The 16293-nt window shown below is 51.1% G+C and overlaps 1 protein-coding gene across 1 annotated transcript in view; it reads right to left on the bottom strand.

Moving 5' to 3' along the window:
• The window catches only part of GALNT18 (polypeptide N-acetylgalactosaminyltransferase 18), a 339213-nt gene that overhangs the window by 11132 nt on the left and 311788 nt on the right, over positions 1 to 16293 (bottom strand). The window contains exon 10 of the mRNA XM_043481917.1: positions 5757 to 5921. Within this exon, the coding sequence (XP_043337852.1) occupies positions 5757 to 5921 (165 nt within the window). The remainder of the gene's footprint in view (positions 1 to 5756; positions 5922 to 16293) is intronic.

Here is a 16293-nt window from a genome sequence, read left to right as displayed (position 1 = left end):
CAATAGTTGCCTGGCCCCAGGCCCCCATGGCCACCTCATCCATCCCTGTTCTCACAGGGATGATGGAACAGCCTCCTACTTTCTTCTCTGTCTTCCATTCCACCTTGCACTCTGCTGCCAGGGGTATTCAGACCACATCATGTCATTCTAAAGTTTATTGAACCCCTCTTGTGAAAAGTGAAGTGAAAGTGTTAGTCGCTCAGTCTTGTTTGACTCTTTGTGACCCCATGGGCTATAGCCCGCCAGGCTCCTCTGTCCATAGAATTCTCCAGGCAAGAATACTGGAGTAGGTAGCCATTCCCTTCTTCAGGGGATCTCCTGACCCAGGGATCAAACTCGGGTCTCCTGCATTGCAGGCATATTCTTTATCATCTGAGCCACTGGGGAAGCCCATGAACACCCCCTAGTTCCTCCCTTGGCTTTTAAGGTAAACTCAAACCTCTTGGGCTTAATTTTCAATGACCATTACCTGCCCCCAAACTGACTCTGTGTCTCATCTCTCTCATACCCCAATTCTAAATTCCACCCACACCAACACTGAATTTCTATTCCTCAAACATACCCTGCCTTTTTCTGCCTTTGCCTATGCTGAGCTTCTACATGGGCTGTTCTTCCTTTCTACATTTGGGAAGTATCCTGCAACTTTCAAGAACCAGATCAAACATGTCTCGAATGTGAAGACATCCCTGAGCTGTGCAGACAGAGCCCGTCACCCCGGGCTTCCAGAACACCATATCCCCCTCATTTCTGCTCTTGCCATCCAGTTTTGTTATGTGTTTATACACCCAAGGGCTCCTCCAGGGCAGAGGCCGTGTCTGATTCATATCTGCATCCTTCCTGCCCAACCACTGTGCTCAATAAATGTTTGATGAATGACTGAAGGAAAGAATGTTCATCATTGGAAAATTGCTCATCAGAGCCCTGTACATCAGCGTTGCTGAGAGATGTTTTCATCAAATGTAGTTTCTCAGTATCTGATGCTGTTCTGATTCATCCTGAAGCACTGGAAATTCAGAAGAGCTTGCAGGGGTTAGAGGAAAGTCATTTTATTTGTTAAACAGAAAATCAGGCTATGAGACGGAACACTAAGATATGCAAATACTATCTTTTTTGTAGGAGAAACTGGGAGAATCACACTAGATTATTTTGGAATTAATTCAGCTTAAATGTCTGTGGAGTTTAAATGCAGCCCTCAGGAGAGTAAATAATGCAGAATGTGAAAGTGAAGAGATTTGAAATGCACCAGTAAAATCTTTCAGCCCAACTTCTGCACCAGAACATTTTAGTTGGTAGAATCCCCTTGTAATTTGTAAAGATTAAAACCTGTGGCAAGAAAATTAGCCCAGACCATAATTTTAATCATTTAAGAGGCTCCCAGCTTCCTCTGGCCTCATCAACAGTAGCTCCTAAACAGTAAGGGCTTGAGGACAGATTTCAGGATACTTGATAAATATTGATCATTTTACATGAAACAAAAATTTCACAAGCATTAATTTTTAAATATCAAGTGAGAGTGGCTGCTCTGGGTTTGCAAATTAGGGATTCAAAAATATTATTTCCAAACAGTTCCCTTGGTAGAAGGATCAAAGAGGTGATGCCAGAGTGCCCTGGGAGTTCTAATTAGATTTATGTATAAGGAGTGAAAAACTGCCCAGTCCTCAGGGCTGCACATGCTAACACAGCCTGCTTTTGTCACAGTGTCCCTTCAAGCATGAGTGTGTGGGGCTGCCTGTTCAAGGCTGTGTGTGTATTGAGATGAGTGAAGGACGGAGCTGGATTTTGGAGGAATATTCCTTTCTCTGCCCAAGTCAGAAAAGGGCAGATGAGATGAGGGCCAGCTGGGGCACCAAGGCCTCTGGATCTGGACATGGGTGGGAAGGCCATCTGTCTGCAAGGGCTGGAAAGGAGCTGGACGTGCCTGTGTTGAAGCAGCCCAAGTTCAGATTCAAACTGCACAAGGCTAGGCTCAGAGAGGCCGAGGCCTCAGAGACAGTCTGAGCTCTATTCCCCTGGTGATTCTGGAGCTTCTGGGAGGAGCAAGTACTCGGAAGGGGCCAGGGAGCTCACTTCAGTTCAGTTCAGGGGCACTCATAGCCAGTGATACACAGTTCTGAGAGGCAGGTGCCTGGCTGGGCCCGATTTCTCGATGGTATTTCAGGGCAACCTGGGTCCTCTCCTCCTCCCTCTCCCAGTGAGTGGAAGCAGTGTGCCTGCCCATCCCAGGACCCCCAGCCACACATGCCCGCTTGTTTGGTCCACCCCACCAAACGCTGGGCTCCTGGGGGCAGCCTCAGATTCTGTCCTGACAGGAGATCGTGGGGGCCAGGCAGGGTCCTGAAGACCCCAGGGTCAAGGAGGAGAAGGAGGAGGAGGAAGGAACGTTTAAACTTTCAAACTGCATCTCAGCCTCTGGTAACTCCCTTGCCTGCCTCTTTCCCCCTTCTAGAATTTCTCCTCGCCATTCAGCTCCACAATTCTAGCCGCTAGGGGCTTTCAAAACCCAGACCTAACACACCAGTTTCCCGCCTCACTTTCCATGGGACCAGGTCCAGGCCCATCTGCCCTTCAGATGCATCCCCAGCTGTGCCCCATGATGCCCGCCAGGATCCAGACACATGCACCATCTGCAGCTCCCTGCACGTGGCTTGGGTTTGGTGCCTTCAGCTTGCATCTATGCCATTCCTTCTCCCTGGAATGCCACCTCTCAACTCCTATATGGAGCAAACTCTTATGCCATCTACAAGAGCCAAGTTATATACTATCTCTTCTGAAAAACCACCAGCCCTGCCCCAACCCCCATCTTCCTGCGTGGTGTCATACAACTCCCAGGACAAAATTGAAAGCAGGGGTGAAGCAGAGTGACTGAAGGCAGCACAGAACACCTGATGTGAGCCCTGACAAGACCCTCCAGATGGTACAGTCCCCATCTCACCCAGCCAAGTCAGCCCCATTCACCTCCATGTGCCGATGTACCCATTTTTCTCTGTTGCCTCCAGCCTGTGAGTCTATTTTGCATCTAACTTGAGCTGGGCAACAACAGCCACTTCACCATCAAGCCCACAAGCTAGCCTTCCTCCCTGACCACACATCTCCAGGGCTCCTTCTCCCTTGTAATTTAAAGGTGGATAGAAAGTCCATATAGTCAAAGCTATGGTTTTTCTAGTAGTCATGTACAAATGTGAGAGCTGGACTATAAAGAAGGTTGAGCATTGAAGAACTGATGTTTTCAAATGGTGCTGGAGAAGACTCTTGAGAGTCCCTTGGACAGCAAGGAGATCAAACCAGTCAGTTGTAAAGGAAATCAACCCTGAATATTCATTGAAAGGACTGATGCTGAAGCTGAAGCTCCAATACTTTGGCCACCTGATGGAAGGAGCCAACTCATTGGAAAAGGTCCTGATTTTGGGAAAGATTGAAGGCAGGAGGAGAAGGGGGGCGACAGAGGATGAGGTGGTTGGATGGCATCACCAATTCAGTGGACATGAGTTTGAGCAAGTTCTGGGAGATGGTGAAGGACAGGGAAGCCTGGCGTGCTGCAGTCCGTGGGGTCGCAAAGAGTCGGACAGGACTGAGCAACTGAACAACAAGAGGGGGGATGCAGCCCTGAGCTGTGTCACTCTGGGCCAGAAGCCTGGCAGAGGAACATGATAAAGCCTTCCACTGGGCACAGTGTGGGGTCAAACAGGCCACAGCTGGGGCACGTGGGCTCCACCAGGAGAGAGGGAGGTGGGAGGAAGATGCATCCTCTGTTCTAAGCCTCAGCCCTGACCCTGACCTTCTTCTAGTGGCCACTTCCAACATCCTCACACACTTACAGATAGAAAAGAGAATCTGAAGTAGTTCAGGAGTAATAATAATAACCAGTTTGGCCACCTGATGTGAAGAGCTGACTCATTGGAAAAGACCCTGATGCTGGGAAAGATTGAGAATAGGAGGAGAAGGAGACGACAGAGGATGAGATGGTTGGATGGCATCACTGACTCGATGGACATGGGTTTGGGAGGACTCCGGGAGTTGGTGATGGACAGGGAGGCCTGGCGTCCTTCAGTTCATGGGGTCGCAAAGAGTTGGACACGTCTGAGCTACTGAAATGAACTGAGCACCTTGGGTCTGTTATTTGACATCTTTGTGCCTCATCTATGAACTTGGGCTAATGGTCCACAGCAAATCACACACAGTCACTGTGATGACTGAATGAGCCGGTGTATGCCCGGCATCCAGGAAGTCTGGCACAGGGTAAACACTGTGTGAACCTTAGCTAATTCTTTCTATGGGACAGAACTTTATCGTTGGCAGCATGTGTCAAAGGTCACATGGATAGGAAGGGGCAGGACCAGAGGCCCCAGTCGCTGGGCACCATTCCCCTTCACTGAACCCCACACCCTGTGCGGGCCCGGCCTGGACTCTGAGCTGCATCTGACCTGCCCTTAGGTGTGTGCCGTGATTTGTCCCCCTGTACTGCTCCCCAGCGTCTGTTTTCCTGGGGTCACAAAGTCCTGGTCTGGACTCTCACTCCTGCTCTCCAAGTAGCCCGTGAATCTATGACTTACGTTGAACTTGTCGCTGAGAGTTGACGTTCACCATCCATTTAGGACCCAACTGAGGGTCTCTCTCAGGTCTATCTGGCTCTGCACACCCAGACCACAGGTCAGAGGTGCCCTGTGCCAGAGAACTTGATGCAGCAGGACATCCCTGCCCCCTGTCCACCACTATAGGGGAGGTAACTGGATGTGAGGGCTGGAATCAAGGTCGGGCCAACCAAACACCTCCTTCCTGTGCCCGTCAGCCTTCTCCCTGGGTGGAAGCAGCTTGCTGGGAGTCTTGAGTCGGGCCCTCTGCCTGTACATCCCATGAGTATAGACTTTCTGCTTCTGACTTCCCCAGGAGCATCCACCACATGCAGCCCCCAGCAGCCCTGATGCTCTAAAAGAAATCCCTTACCTCCTGTGATGAGCGCTTCCCCTCCACTCCCTGGGAGGTGGATGCTCCTATCTGTGGGCGGAAATGGATCCTAACTTAGTGGATTCCCTAGGGGCTGGAGGCCTCTGGGCCAAGGCAGGGGTTTTCTTCGAAGCTGGGTCATCATGGGCTGTCTCCAGCTGGCACCCAGCTCCTGGGGTATCATTTTATAACTGGGCCATTGCAGAGCAGGAAGATTAATACAGTCCTCAGAACTGATGGAGGCTTAATAAAGGAATGCTTCATGGTCACCAGTGTGCAGACTGCCCTTCACAAAGTGGTCCCCAGACACTGCCCTTTGAGGAAACCTCATTCCCCACAGAATGAGGAGGAAGGCAGAGTGGCTCACAGATCACAGATGACCCAGCACTGTCTGTACCTGCGATACTGGGGCTGCGCTTGTCAGAAGGGGCTTATGCAGAAGAAATGTGAGTTTTAGAGTCAGAGGCTCAGAGTTCAAATCCCAGCCCTGCCCCCTCACTCTGTGACTTCAGGCAGGGGACTCCCACCTCTGAGCCTGTTTCCTTATATCTAAAAGGTAAATAAAATACCACTAAAGCAACAACAATGACAACAATAATAATAAACTCCCTCAGAGCCAGTATCAGGAGTCAATGAGCTAACCAATTCCAGCCACCACCACCCCCAGCTCACTCCCCCCTGCCCTGCACATAGTAGGTGCTCATTAAATCCTGAGACTTGGCACCTCTCCTCTCCTCCTCCATCCCTCCCGTCCCTCCCAGGCCTGGCCCCTCCCTTGTTTCTCTTGATGTTGCTCCTTCGGGCGGGGCTGCTACCTGAGAGAACTGCCAGTGGAGCTTCATCCTCTTGGCTTTGGCATAGCTGCACTCGACGAGCCGCGGTCGGCTGTTGACGTCCACCAGGCAGCGGTTGTCATCGTCGTCCACCGTGGGGCTCAAGATGCCCACGTGGATCTGCTGGCTGCTCGTGTAGTACACGTTCTGGGGACCGGGGGTGGGGAGAACAAGATCAAAGGTTAACAGCCAGAGAGATGGGGAAGGTCTGCGGGGCATCTCCTCGGGCAGCCAGCCAAGAGAGCACAATCCAGTGACCTTCAAATAATCGTCCATTGCAACAGACAAGAAGAGAGCCTTTTACATTACGATTCAGTACAGTGCCTGGTCCAGAGGTATAACTGATAGAGAATTATCAAGAAATCAAACTTAGCTTCACTATATGCAGCGTACTCAATTTTCTATACTTTTTTCATTGAAAAACAGTGGTCATAACCTTTTAAATGGATTTCACCACCCACAGTTTAAAAAACACTGCTTGAATCCATTATTTGCAAGCTTGCTGACTTCTTCCCTCCATAAATAATTTTGTGTAAGATGCTGCACTTGACCAGGAGTTAAGGAGCAAAAGACCTGGGCCACATCTTAGGGAGCTCAGAGTTCTGTGGGAGGGGCAATATGTAATAGGCACTTTCCATCCATCCTAAGACTGTATAGAGCAGTTGGCAAACTTCTTCTTAAAGGGCCAGGTGGCAAATAAATATCTGGGGCTTTGCAGCATGCTGGGAGGTCTCCCAACCACCACCAGGTTCGGTGGTTCTCTAGGAGTCAGAAGATTCAGCGTATAGTTGCCCTCACAGCTATGATTTATTCTGGGGGAAAAGATATAAATCAAATCAGCAAAGGGAAAGGCGTGTGGGCAAAGCCTGGAGGAAACCAGGTGTCAGCTCCCAAGGGTCCTTCCACAGCAGTCACGGAAGATGCCCCAGAGTCCCCAGCAAGGAGCTGAGATAACACTTGTGAAGGGCCATCTACCAGAGAAACTCTTAGAGACTCAGCACCCAGGTTTTTTACTGGAGGCTGATCACACAGGCAGCCTCCGCCTGGTACATACCCATCCCAGACTTCCAGCAGGAAGGCAGGTGTTCAGCATAAACCATATTAGTTGTATAATCAGTTTGGGCGCAGTGAGCCGCTCTTACCATCTGTGGGAGTGGTGGGAACCTTTCTGCAATCCAAGCTCCCAGATGCCAGTCAAGGGCCAACCATGTAAGTGGGCCTTTCAAAGGAGAGCAGCCATGCTGCTGTTTTAACCATTTTTTGCACAAAGGGCCAAATGGTCTGGAAAATCAGCTCTGTGATTGTAGTGCAAACACTGCCGTGGGCAATACAAATGAATGACTTTATTTACAGAGATTGGGGCTGACTCTGGTCTAGCGGAAAGCCATAGGACCTTGGCTTTCAGTTTTCAGTCACTTCCCCCAACCTTAGGCAGTGGTTCCCAACAAGAACAGTCATAGGGTTTGTGAGCTCTCATCTTGTATCACCAAAGAAATTTAGCACCCCAACCTATGATTAGGTCGCATGGCCAAATCAAGAAACCATACTTCTCTGCTTTAGGTTAGAATTCAGGGTAGGCCCTATTGTTATCTTGATCTATTAAAAAAAATTCTCACTGGTAAATGTTTTTGACTAATTTCAAATGGTAAAAGGAAGTATTTCTTGTGTTAGTTAAAGAAGGTGATTCTCAAGGACTTTTAAAACCGGGTGCAGAGCATGAAAGGGACTGTGTGGGGAGAAGGGCAGTGCAGATGAGAGCAAATAAGGGGTGGCCCTTCAGGGCCATATTATTACTGAACTTCGCCATCCAGGGAAGGGGTGGAGAGGCAGTCATCCTTAAGATGTTAAAAAGAGCCTCAGGCCAGTGGGTCAGCTAAGGTCCCAGCAGGAAACAGGTGGCATGCTCAGCTAGGGGAATCCAAGGAGGGTAAATACACGCAGGGTTCTCAGTGGTGTGGTTCTAGGGGAAGGGAGCACAGGGATGGTTTCGTTCCTTGGGACAGTAACATGGAGCTGTTACCATCACCAGGCTCAAAGGGATGAGAGGAGAGAGCAGGTACCAGAATGTGTAAAAATTACATGGAGAGACTTGTGAGAAGGGTCCAGGGAGGGAGAGGTTTGGGGTGATGGTGAGTGGTGGTTAATAACCATCCCAACATCACTCTCTCTTCCCCAGTCCATTCCTCTGCTGGGTTGGCCCATTGGAAGAACCCAGCTGGAAGTCAGAAATCCCATGGAAACTTCTGTAAAGTCCGCCTTGCAGGGCAGAACAGAAAGGATGGAGAGACAGATTGTAGACGTTCATTACAGCTGGATTTGCTCTCCAAGGAAGTTTTATGAATCCATGGAAATGGACATCAAAACTACCAAGGTGACTGATTCTTCCCTTAAAAGAGGTAAAGGGTGACCAAAGTTCTAAGCAGAGGCCAAACGTAGAATGCTTATCTTCAATGTAGAAATGTGACTAGAACACAGAGGCAAGGAGGCCCCAGTCAACACCTAAACTGGGTAAGAGATGGGTTTCTCATCAGAATCCTGAGGCCATCTATCAGGTGGCCTTGGTTTCCAGTTCACCATCAGGGAAAGTTGATGACCTGCTGTGGCTTCTAGTTTATTGGCATTGAGGGAGAATTTGATGACTGGTAGAATTTAGAAAATTAAATTAGATGCAGGTAGGAATCTCATCCATCCATCCAATCATCAAACAACAAGTAATCTCTAAGTTGGTTCCTGAGGGTCCAGAGTTGAGAAAGCCATAGTTCCCTGTCCTGGATGATCCAACAGTCAAGCTGGGGAAAGTAACATATCAGGAAATAGTGGTCCTAAACACACTGATATGGGAACTGTCCCCACTTCCTCCATCTCTTAGCCCAACTCTTGCTATGTTGAAAATCAACATAAAAGCTCACCACCTCCAGAAAGACTTCCCTCAATGTGCAAAAGCACGAGTCTGCTACCAGAGCCTTTCTGCAAAGACGCACAGCTATATATATGCTTTTGGGTTGAACCCACCATACCCTCTCCTCAGGACAGTGCAGATTAGTCACACAGTAAGTCAGGACCCAAATTGCCTGAAGCTCCGGGGTGTGGGCCGCCAGACAGGGACATCCAGGAAGGCAGTTACTGCCACTTCTTCCTTTGTCCCTATCACCAGGACTTGGCTCTCATTTCTAGGGCAGTCTCCACAGACACAAGCAGCCGCCCAGGTAATAGCTGAAACCAGTTTTATCCACTTAGCTGCTCTGAAGTGCTTGGGGGAGATGCTCAGAGAGTCCTGTGTGCACTTACTTACTATCTGGTACAGCTGTCATCAGAGCTGTTTATTACTCCAGAGTCTGGGAAAATCATAATAAGGACAGTTGTTTGTTATTAAAAAAGCAAGCAACAAAGTGCATCTTGAGTGGGGTAACCACCAACCGGTCAGATCACAGGGCAATTTAGCAAAGAAGATTCTGTTAAGCTGTCACTTGACACCTCAAAAGCCCAACCAGCGGTGGACTGAATCAATAAATGGCCTGAACACAGAAGAGGGAAACAGTTTTTTACAAGACACCACACATTTAGTGCCTGTAGATCCAGGAGGCCCAGCTGTGCTTCTGAGCAATGGGGAAACTGGAGATTTAATAGGAGATGACTTAGAATTGTGATTCCCAGTGGGGGGCACTTTTGCCAGCCAGAGGATATTTGGCAGTGTCTGGGGACATCTTTGGTTGCCATGATGGGGGCGGGAAAGGCTGCGACTGGCCTCTAGCGGGTAGAGGTCATGATATTGCTCAGCACCCTACAATGCACAGGGCAGCCCCCCACAGCAAAGAACTAGCCAGTCTCCAGTGTCGAGGGCTGCTATGCTTTATCCCAGTGAATCCTAGTAACAACTCCATGAGGCAGGTGTTACCATCACCCCCACCTTGTGGATGAGGAAACTGAGGGACAGAGAAATTAAGAACTTGTCCAAAGTCACACAGTAGCTGAAATCTAAACTGAGGCAGCTTGATGCCAAAGCCGTGCCTGTAACCTCTCATCTTACTCGCCCCCTCCCTCCCTCCAGTCACTCCAGCTCCAGTGACCAGGTTGGAGAGGGAGAGGCCAGCTTGGAAACTTCCACCATGATCCTGTGAGCAAAGGGTGGGGCGGGGTGGTCCGGGATCAGGGAGCAGCCGCTGGCTGGAGGATCCTTGACCAAAAGGCCTAGAACACAAGGTGCTAACCAAGGGCTAAGACGGCAACAGCTCTCCCGTGACTCACATCAGAGGTGGAGGCCGAGCTGTTACCCTGTCTATGGATGATTTATGACTCCCCCTGCCTCCCGGGGCACAGATACGCACCCCTGACCCCCCAGCGCCTCCTCAGCCACAAACGACTGCTTCAGCTCACTGTCCTCTCAGCCTACGCAGCTCAGCAGGGCTACAAACCCAGTCTGATGCTGAAAGAGAAAAATCACCAGCGAGGGAAAAGGACAGACATGTGGTATGTCGGGTCTCACGCCAGGGGTGTCTTCCTGTCCCTCAGGCTGGGGTCAGGAGTCAGGACCCACAGCTGAGCTGGCTGGCCAGCCAGGGAGCCTATAGCGACCCTCGGAGCACACTCCTGCCTTCAGGGCCACGGAGGCAAGGCTAGGCAAAGCACCCCAGGGCGAGAGGTTCCCCTTGCTCTGTCACCTCATCTCCCAGACACATCTCCCGCCCCGCGGGATGTGGCTGGGCCCCCTGCCAGCTGCGCTCAGCATCCCTTCTCTCCCTGGCAGGCTCGGAGGCGGGACCTGCCTCTGTCAGACTGAGGGGCAGCCTCACGGTATAAAACGTCACCTCTCTGGGAGTAGAAACACTTCAGGAAGGGAAGAGTGAGAAGAAAACAAACGTGTATACCTGTACCATGCCAGGTACCATCCACACCTGAGGTCACCTTCGGCTGTAGGGGTGAAGAAACAGGCTAAGAGAGATCTGAAGACCCTGCCAGCTGCACAGGCGGATGGCTCTCCTCCCGCCGTGATGAGGGGGAGATTCCCCGGGAAGGCTGAGGCCCTGGGAGTTCAGGGCCTTCCTCCCCCTCCCCGGGCCCAGCCGCCCAAAGGGGCCTCCCATCCGCCTGGCTGGAGCTGGGGCGCTATCTCCCCCACAGCCCCGAACCCTCAGCTCAGGCAGGAGAGCGAGGATCCCTGAGGGCCCTCCTGAAGTCACCCCTCGGAACCAGCAAGGGAACTGCCAGGTCATTTCCACCAGGTCATTCACACTGAGTCCTGGGACTCCAAGAAAGGGTCTCAGGGGCCCCTGAAGGCACTCGGGTCTGGGAGGACAGCCCACCGGGTGAGGTTCTAGGACCCCTCTCCCAGCCCAACCTGGGCTTGCGTTCTTTCTTCAACTTTCACATAACATTTTCCTTGAACAAAAGGTTATGAAGAATTTACCAAAAAAGTTTGAAAACCACTGATGTCAACCATGAGACCTTCATTTAGGAGAAGGTTATTAATGCCCAGTAAACCTTCATCTGCTTAAACCCCACCAACTGGAATTTGTGAACGCAGGACGACCAGCTTTAACTTCCTGTCTCCAACCTCCTCCAGGCTGTTAGTGCCTTGCATTCTTTAATAGGGTCAATTTACACACGTTCCAATCATTCAGTCCCCTCTTCTGTCCAGACTCCCATATCTGCATTGGCATACCTTAGCCTCTATGGAAAGGCTGCAGTCCTCACAGGAAATCATGGGATGGGCAGGGGAAGGGGTGGGGGTGGTGGGAGAGGGTCTCCTAGCAAATCAGGAACATAGAGCAAAATGGGGTTGGGTGGATAACTTAATAATACATTTTCAAGGTACAACAGAAGTACCGGCTCTCTTGCAAACAATGGCATGTGGATTTTGAGACTCTGTTTCTTCCATTAAGCGATGTTTCCTTGGCAACACTGCTGGCCTATTGAGTAAGTGCCCTTGAAAAATGAGGTATCTTAGAGACAGAGACTCTCTCTCACCAGGAGATGGGGCGGCAGTGGTAGTATTTGGCTAAAACATTCCTTGGCCTGGAGAGGGGTGCAGGGGAGAGGCAGGTGGGGACACTCTTAACCAGAAGCTCTAGAACAGGGAGAAAACAACTCTTTCAGAGTGCTTTCATGGGAAAAGTAACCCAAGGTGAAGTGGGGTCTTTGTGGACATTTCTTAGGATACTTGGAGGGGATCTGTACCCTGGAGGACTGTGGTGGCCCAGCTCCATGCAGGGGTGGAGGTCACCCCAGGGGAGTGACACTCCAAGGGTTGGAAATTACACTGATTGGGTGACCACAGGGTATCAGAATGGGGGTGTTGACAAAGACCATCGAAGGGTGAACCAACCTGGGGGCTGGAGGGTGGGTCTCCTGGAGAAAGGGGTGAGCGCTGGGAGAGGAGAAAGATCTGTGAGCAAATGAAATGGGGAAGGATAGAGAAATGAAGAGGACACAGTTGTTCCTAAATGCAATCAAGCTCAGGGGTGTTCTGTACATCAGAATCACCTGCAGAGCTTTAAAAACTATAAACCACAGTCTTAGGGGTGGAGCCCAGGTGATTCCAGTGAGCATCCAAGGTGGAAAACTAGGTGTATCGAGGGGATGATGGCAGCCTAGGGAGGAAATGTAGGGCCAGCACCTACAACCAGCTGGCTTCCCAGCCTCCCTCTCATTGTGGGGGGTCAGTGGGATCTGTCTGCAGGGCATTGTTTGGAGGACTCAGAGGTTAGGATGCACCGTGTTTAGGACAACAGTTCTCAAAGTGTGGTCCCAGCACCAGACAGGAACTTGTTAGACATGTATATTTTTAAGCCCAATCCCAGGCATGTTGAATCAGAAACTCTGAAGGTAGGATTCAGGAATCTGTGTTTTCACAAGTCCTCCAGTGAAGTCTAATATAAGTGAACATTTGAGGACTGCTGGTCTAGGAAAAGGGTGGTCTGGTGAGCTTACAAGTCAAGAGGGCCGGGGTCTTCACTCAGCACCCACATCCTCACTGACTAGCTGGGAGCCACTCTGAGCCTGTTTCCTGACTGTAGAATACAGCTGTGAGGGTGACAATCCTGATCGGTCCCCTCATCTGGCCACAGGGACTGTGGGGCAGGAACAGGCAGCCAGGAATAAAGGGAGAGAAGAGATCCGAGGGTCCCACTGCCCTGCCTCAATGCCCCTCATGTCTGGGGTCCCCTCCTGAGTCTGCCCGGCCAGTAAACCTATTGTAAGGATTCACAGAAACAGCAGGCAGTGTGTGGGCACATTGGCTGGTTGGGGCAGAGGGAGAAGGAACAGAGCCTTGCTTTCTTAAATTTCAGTTTCGAGTGGTGACTGTGACGTTTGCAGTTTGTACTAGAAATGGCCTTTATCCTCTTTACCAAGAGAGCTGCTGGCCCTGCTGCAGGCAGGACGGGCTGATTTAAGGGCTTGGTTACTGGTCATTAACCCGTCGACACAGAGGTTACCACGATGAGAGCCGCAGGGCACTGATGCTAAATCAGGATCATTTCCAAAATGATCTTATGTTCACTAACCACAGGACCAGTTATATTTAAGGAATGGAAACATTAATAAACATTCTGCTTTGGTAACAGCGAAGGAGTGTACATGTGGAAAGCAAGGTCCCTTGCTCAGGAGCCCCCTTTCTGCCCCTGCCCTCCTGAGTCCAGGAGGCAGCAGGTGGTGAGGCTAAGCACCCGAACCCCCCAGCTTTGTAACTGGCACTCAGCCCCTCGACAGCAATCCATCTAGTTTAAGTCAGCAAATACTCCTCCGTGCCCTCTACGGTGTGGGCCTGTGCCAGGCAGACAGGGGGCAGGTAGGGCCTCCCTCCAGAGCTCTCAGACTGGAGGGGAGTCAGCCATGCTGAACAGGCCAGCCAGAGTAGCCCCCTGGCCAAGCTTAGCGCAGACTAGGAGCAGACCAAAGCGCTCTAGAACTGGGGCCAGAGCTGGAGTGACGAACCCTACTGGGGGCTGGTCAGTGAGTGATTAGCTCTGAGAACAGCCCAGGAAGACAGCATGCGTGCATGCTCAGTCACTTCAGTCGTGTCTGACTCTTAGTGATCAGATGGACTGTAGCCCGCCAGGCTCCTCTGTCCATGGGATTCTCCAGGCAAGCCTCCCTGAATAGGGTTGCCATGCCCTCCTCTAGGGGATCTTCCAACCCAGGGATTGGGTCTCCTGTATCTCCTGCATTGCAGGAGAATTCTTTACCGCTGAGCTACCAGGGAAGGCCAGGAAGAGAGCAGTTTGCCCAGATAACTGACGGGGACAAGGGACCTCTGGCAGAGGGAATGGGATACACAAAATCACCGGGGCCAGTGTTGCCCTGCCATCTGGGGAAAGAGAGTGCCTCTGGGGGCGGGGAGGTGAGTCTGCGGAAGCAGCTGGGGGTCTGCAGCGCTTGGACAGTGTCCTGCTGGCCACAGGGAGCTGTGACTTCAGATTAACCAGCCCTCCGCTTGTCAGCACATCTGAGGGATCCTCAGAGAAGTCAAAGACATTTAAGGGGCATGGCAGCGAGCTGAGGTTAGAGGTGACTCAGGCTGCTAGGCAGCAGTATCTGGGAGAGCCTGATGGTGGGCTGGCAGGGCGGCCAGGAGAAGAGAAGAGCTTTGGACTGAGGGTGGTCTCTGAACATAAGACTGAATAGAAAAGGCTAAGTCAGGTCCAACTTCTGCCTCTCACTGTGCACTTGACCCCCTGGAGGAGGGCATGGCAACCCACTCCAGTATCCTTGTCGGGAGAATCCCATGGACAGAGGAGCCTGGCGGGCTCCTACAGTCCACAGGGTCACAAAGAGTCAGACACGACTGAGTGAATTAGCACACATGCAGCACATGCCCGAGCAGCTGGGGAAGCAGTCACGGGCACTGTTGCCGGACTCAGAAAGCCTGCCTTTGATTCCCAGCTGTCTGTGTTTTTCATGTTTCATCCCAGGCTTTGTGCCCGAAGCACAGGTGTCAACTCTGTACCACCGTCTGTGAGGGTGTGTGCAGTCCAGACAGTCCCAGAAGCAACCCTAACCCCCTGCCTTGCACCATCTACCCTCCCTGGGTCTGCTGGGGTCTCCTGGCTAGGAGTGTGTCCCAGTGAGCCCCTCAGGAGAGAGCCGAGTGACAGGGGTCACCCTGGGGTTCCTGCATGGAAACCCGTGAGAAACCAGAGACAAACCAGAAAAGAAGGCTGCCGGATTCCTGATGCTGAGAGTCTCATTCACTTTCTTGTAACAGCAACTTGCTCACCCTGGCCATACGGGGAGGCCTGATCCACAGGCTGGCCAAGCAGAGCACCCCATTGCCTTGGTCCAGGGTTGGTTCCAGAACGGGCATATGACCCAGTCTGGGCCAATAAAAGCCCCCCTGGTTTTACTGTTTGTGGGGTCAAGCTGGAAGGCTCTGTTGCCTTTTTTCTTCAAGTAAGTCACAGAAGCCCTTTCCTCTTTGACTATAGGAGAGAGTAAGTTTACACATAATGGAAATCAGAGTCAAAGTGGTAAGAGAAGAAGAGAGAGAGGAAGGGATGGAGAAAGTTAGGTAAATGCCATTCAAGCCTGTGGATCCAGCCCTGCCTGAAGCCGGGGCAGACATTAATTTTGTCAGTTACATTAGGTGATAAAATCTGTTTTGCATTTAAGTTGACTTGAGTTGAGTTTCTGTCACTTGGAACCAAGAATCTCAACTAATACAGAAGATACAGGAGACCTTTCCAGAATACCAAAGGGAATGAGGCAAAAGGTTCATGAAGTCATATAGCCCAGTAGTCCTTGGCACAGGGTGAATGCAGATATCATGCATGTATAACATTTATTCATTCTTATATTTATTATAAGAATTTTTTCAAATAAAGTACTGAAGTTTTGAATGTCTGCTTCTTTTTTTATTTTTTTAAACAAGGAAATCTCTCACTCATCTGCATGCCAGTATGCTTTCTTCAGGGAATGAGAAGCTAGTGAGGCTAGAGGGTCACATGACCCTAGTAAACCCCCGGGAGTGGGCTGAGTGTCTGAACATTATTCATCATGTGGGTGTGAGTGGAGAATTTGAGAGCTGCAGAGGGAGCCCAAGCTTAGGGAAATAAGATCAGCACTGGTCCAGGATAAGACAAAGAACAGGTGCCCTGGAACCGGGTTTGATGGCTAAGCCCATCGTTTTCTGCAGCCTCCAGGGTCTGTCTCGAGGGAGCGGTGCCTGCCAACTGCCCCAGCCTTGGCCTTAGCCCCACACCCAGTTCTGCTCCTGCCACCCCTCCCTTACCCCTCCTGCAGAGTCTCTGTCTGCACCCCACACCTGCACAGGTGCCTGCCTGAGCACCTCTGTCCAGCAGAAGCCCACGGATGGAGGCTGCAGATGAAGGCTACTTCAGGCAGAAGCACGCTGCCGAGGGACAGATCAACAGCCCCATCCATAGCGGTGGCCAGTGAGGAGGGTCAGGGTCTGGTGGCTGCAGACTGTGCTTGTCAGAGAGAGGAAGGATGGCAAGGATGGGTGCTGCTGTCCAAACCAGGCAAGGAGGGCAGACCCAGCGATTGGTGCCGGCAGCTGCGAAGA

Source organism: Cervus canadensis, chromosome 11, assembly GCF_019320065.1.
Source record: "Cervus canadensis isolate Bull #8, Minnesota chromosome 11, ASM1932006v1, whole genome shotgun sequence".
NCBI lineage: Eukaryota > Metazoa > Chordata > Mammalia > Artiodactyla > Cervidae > Cervus > Cervus canadensis.
This window is presented reverse-complemented; position numbering and strand designations above follow the sequence as displayed.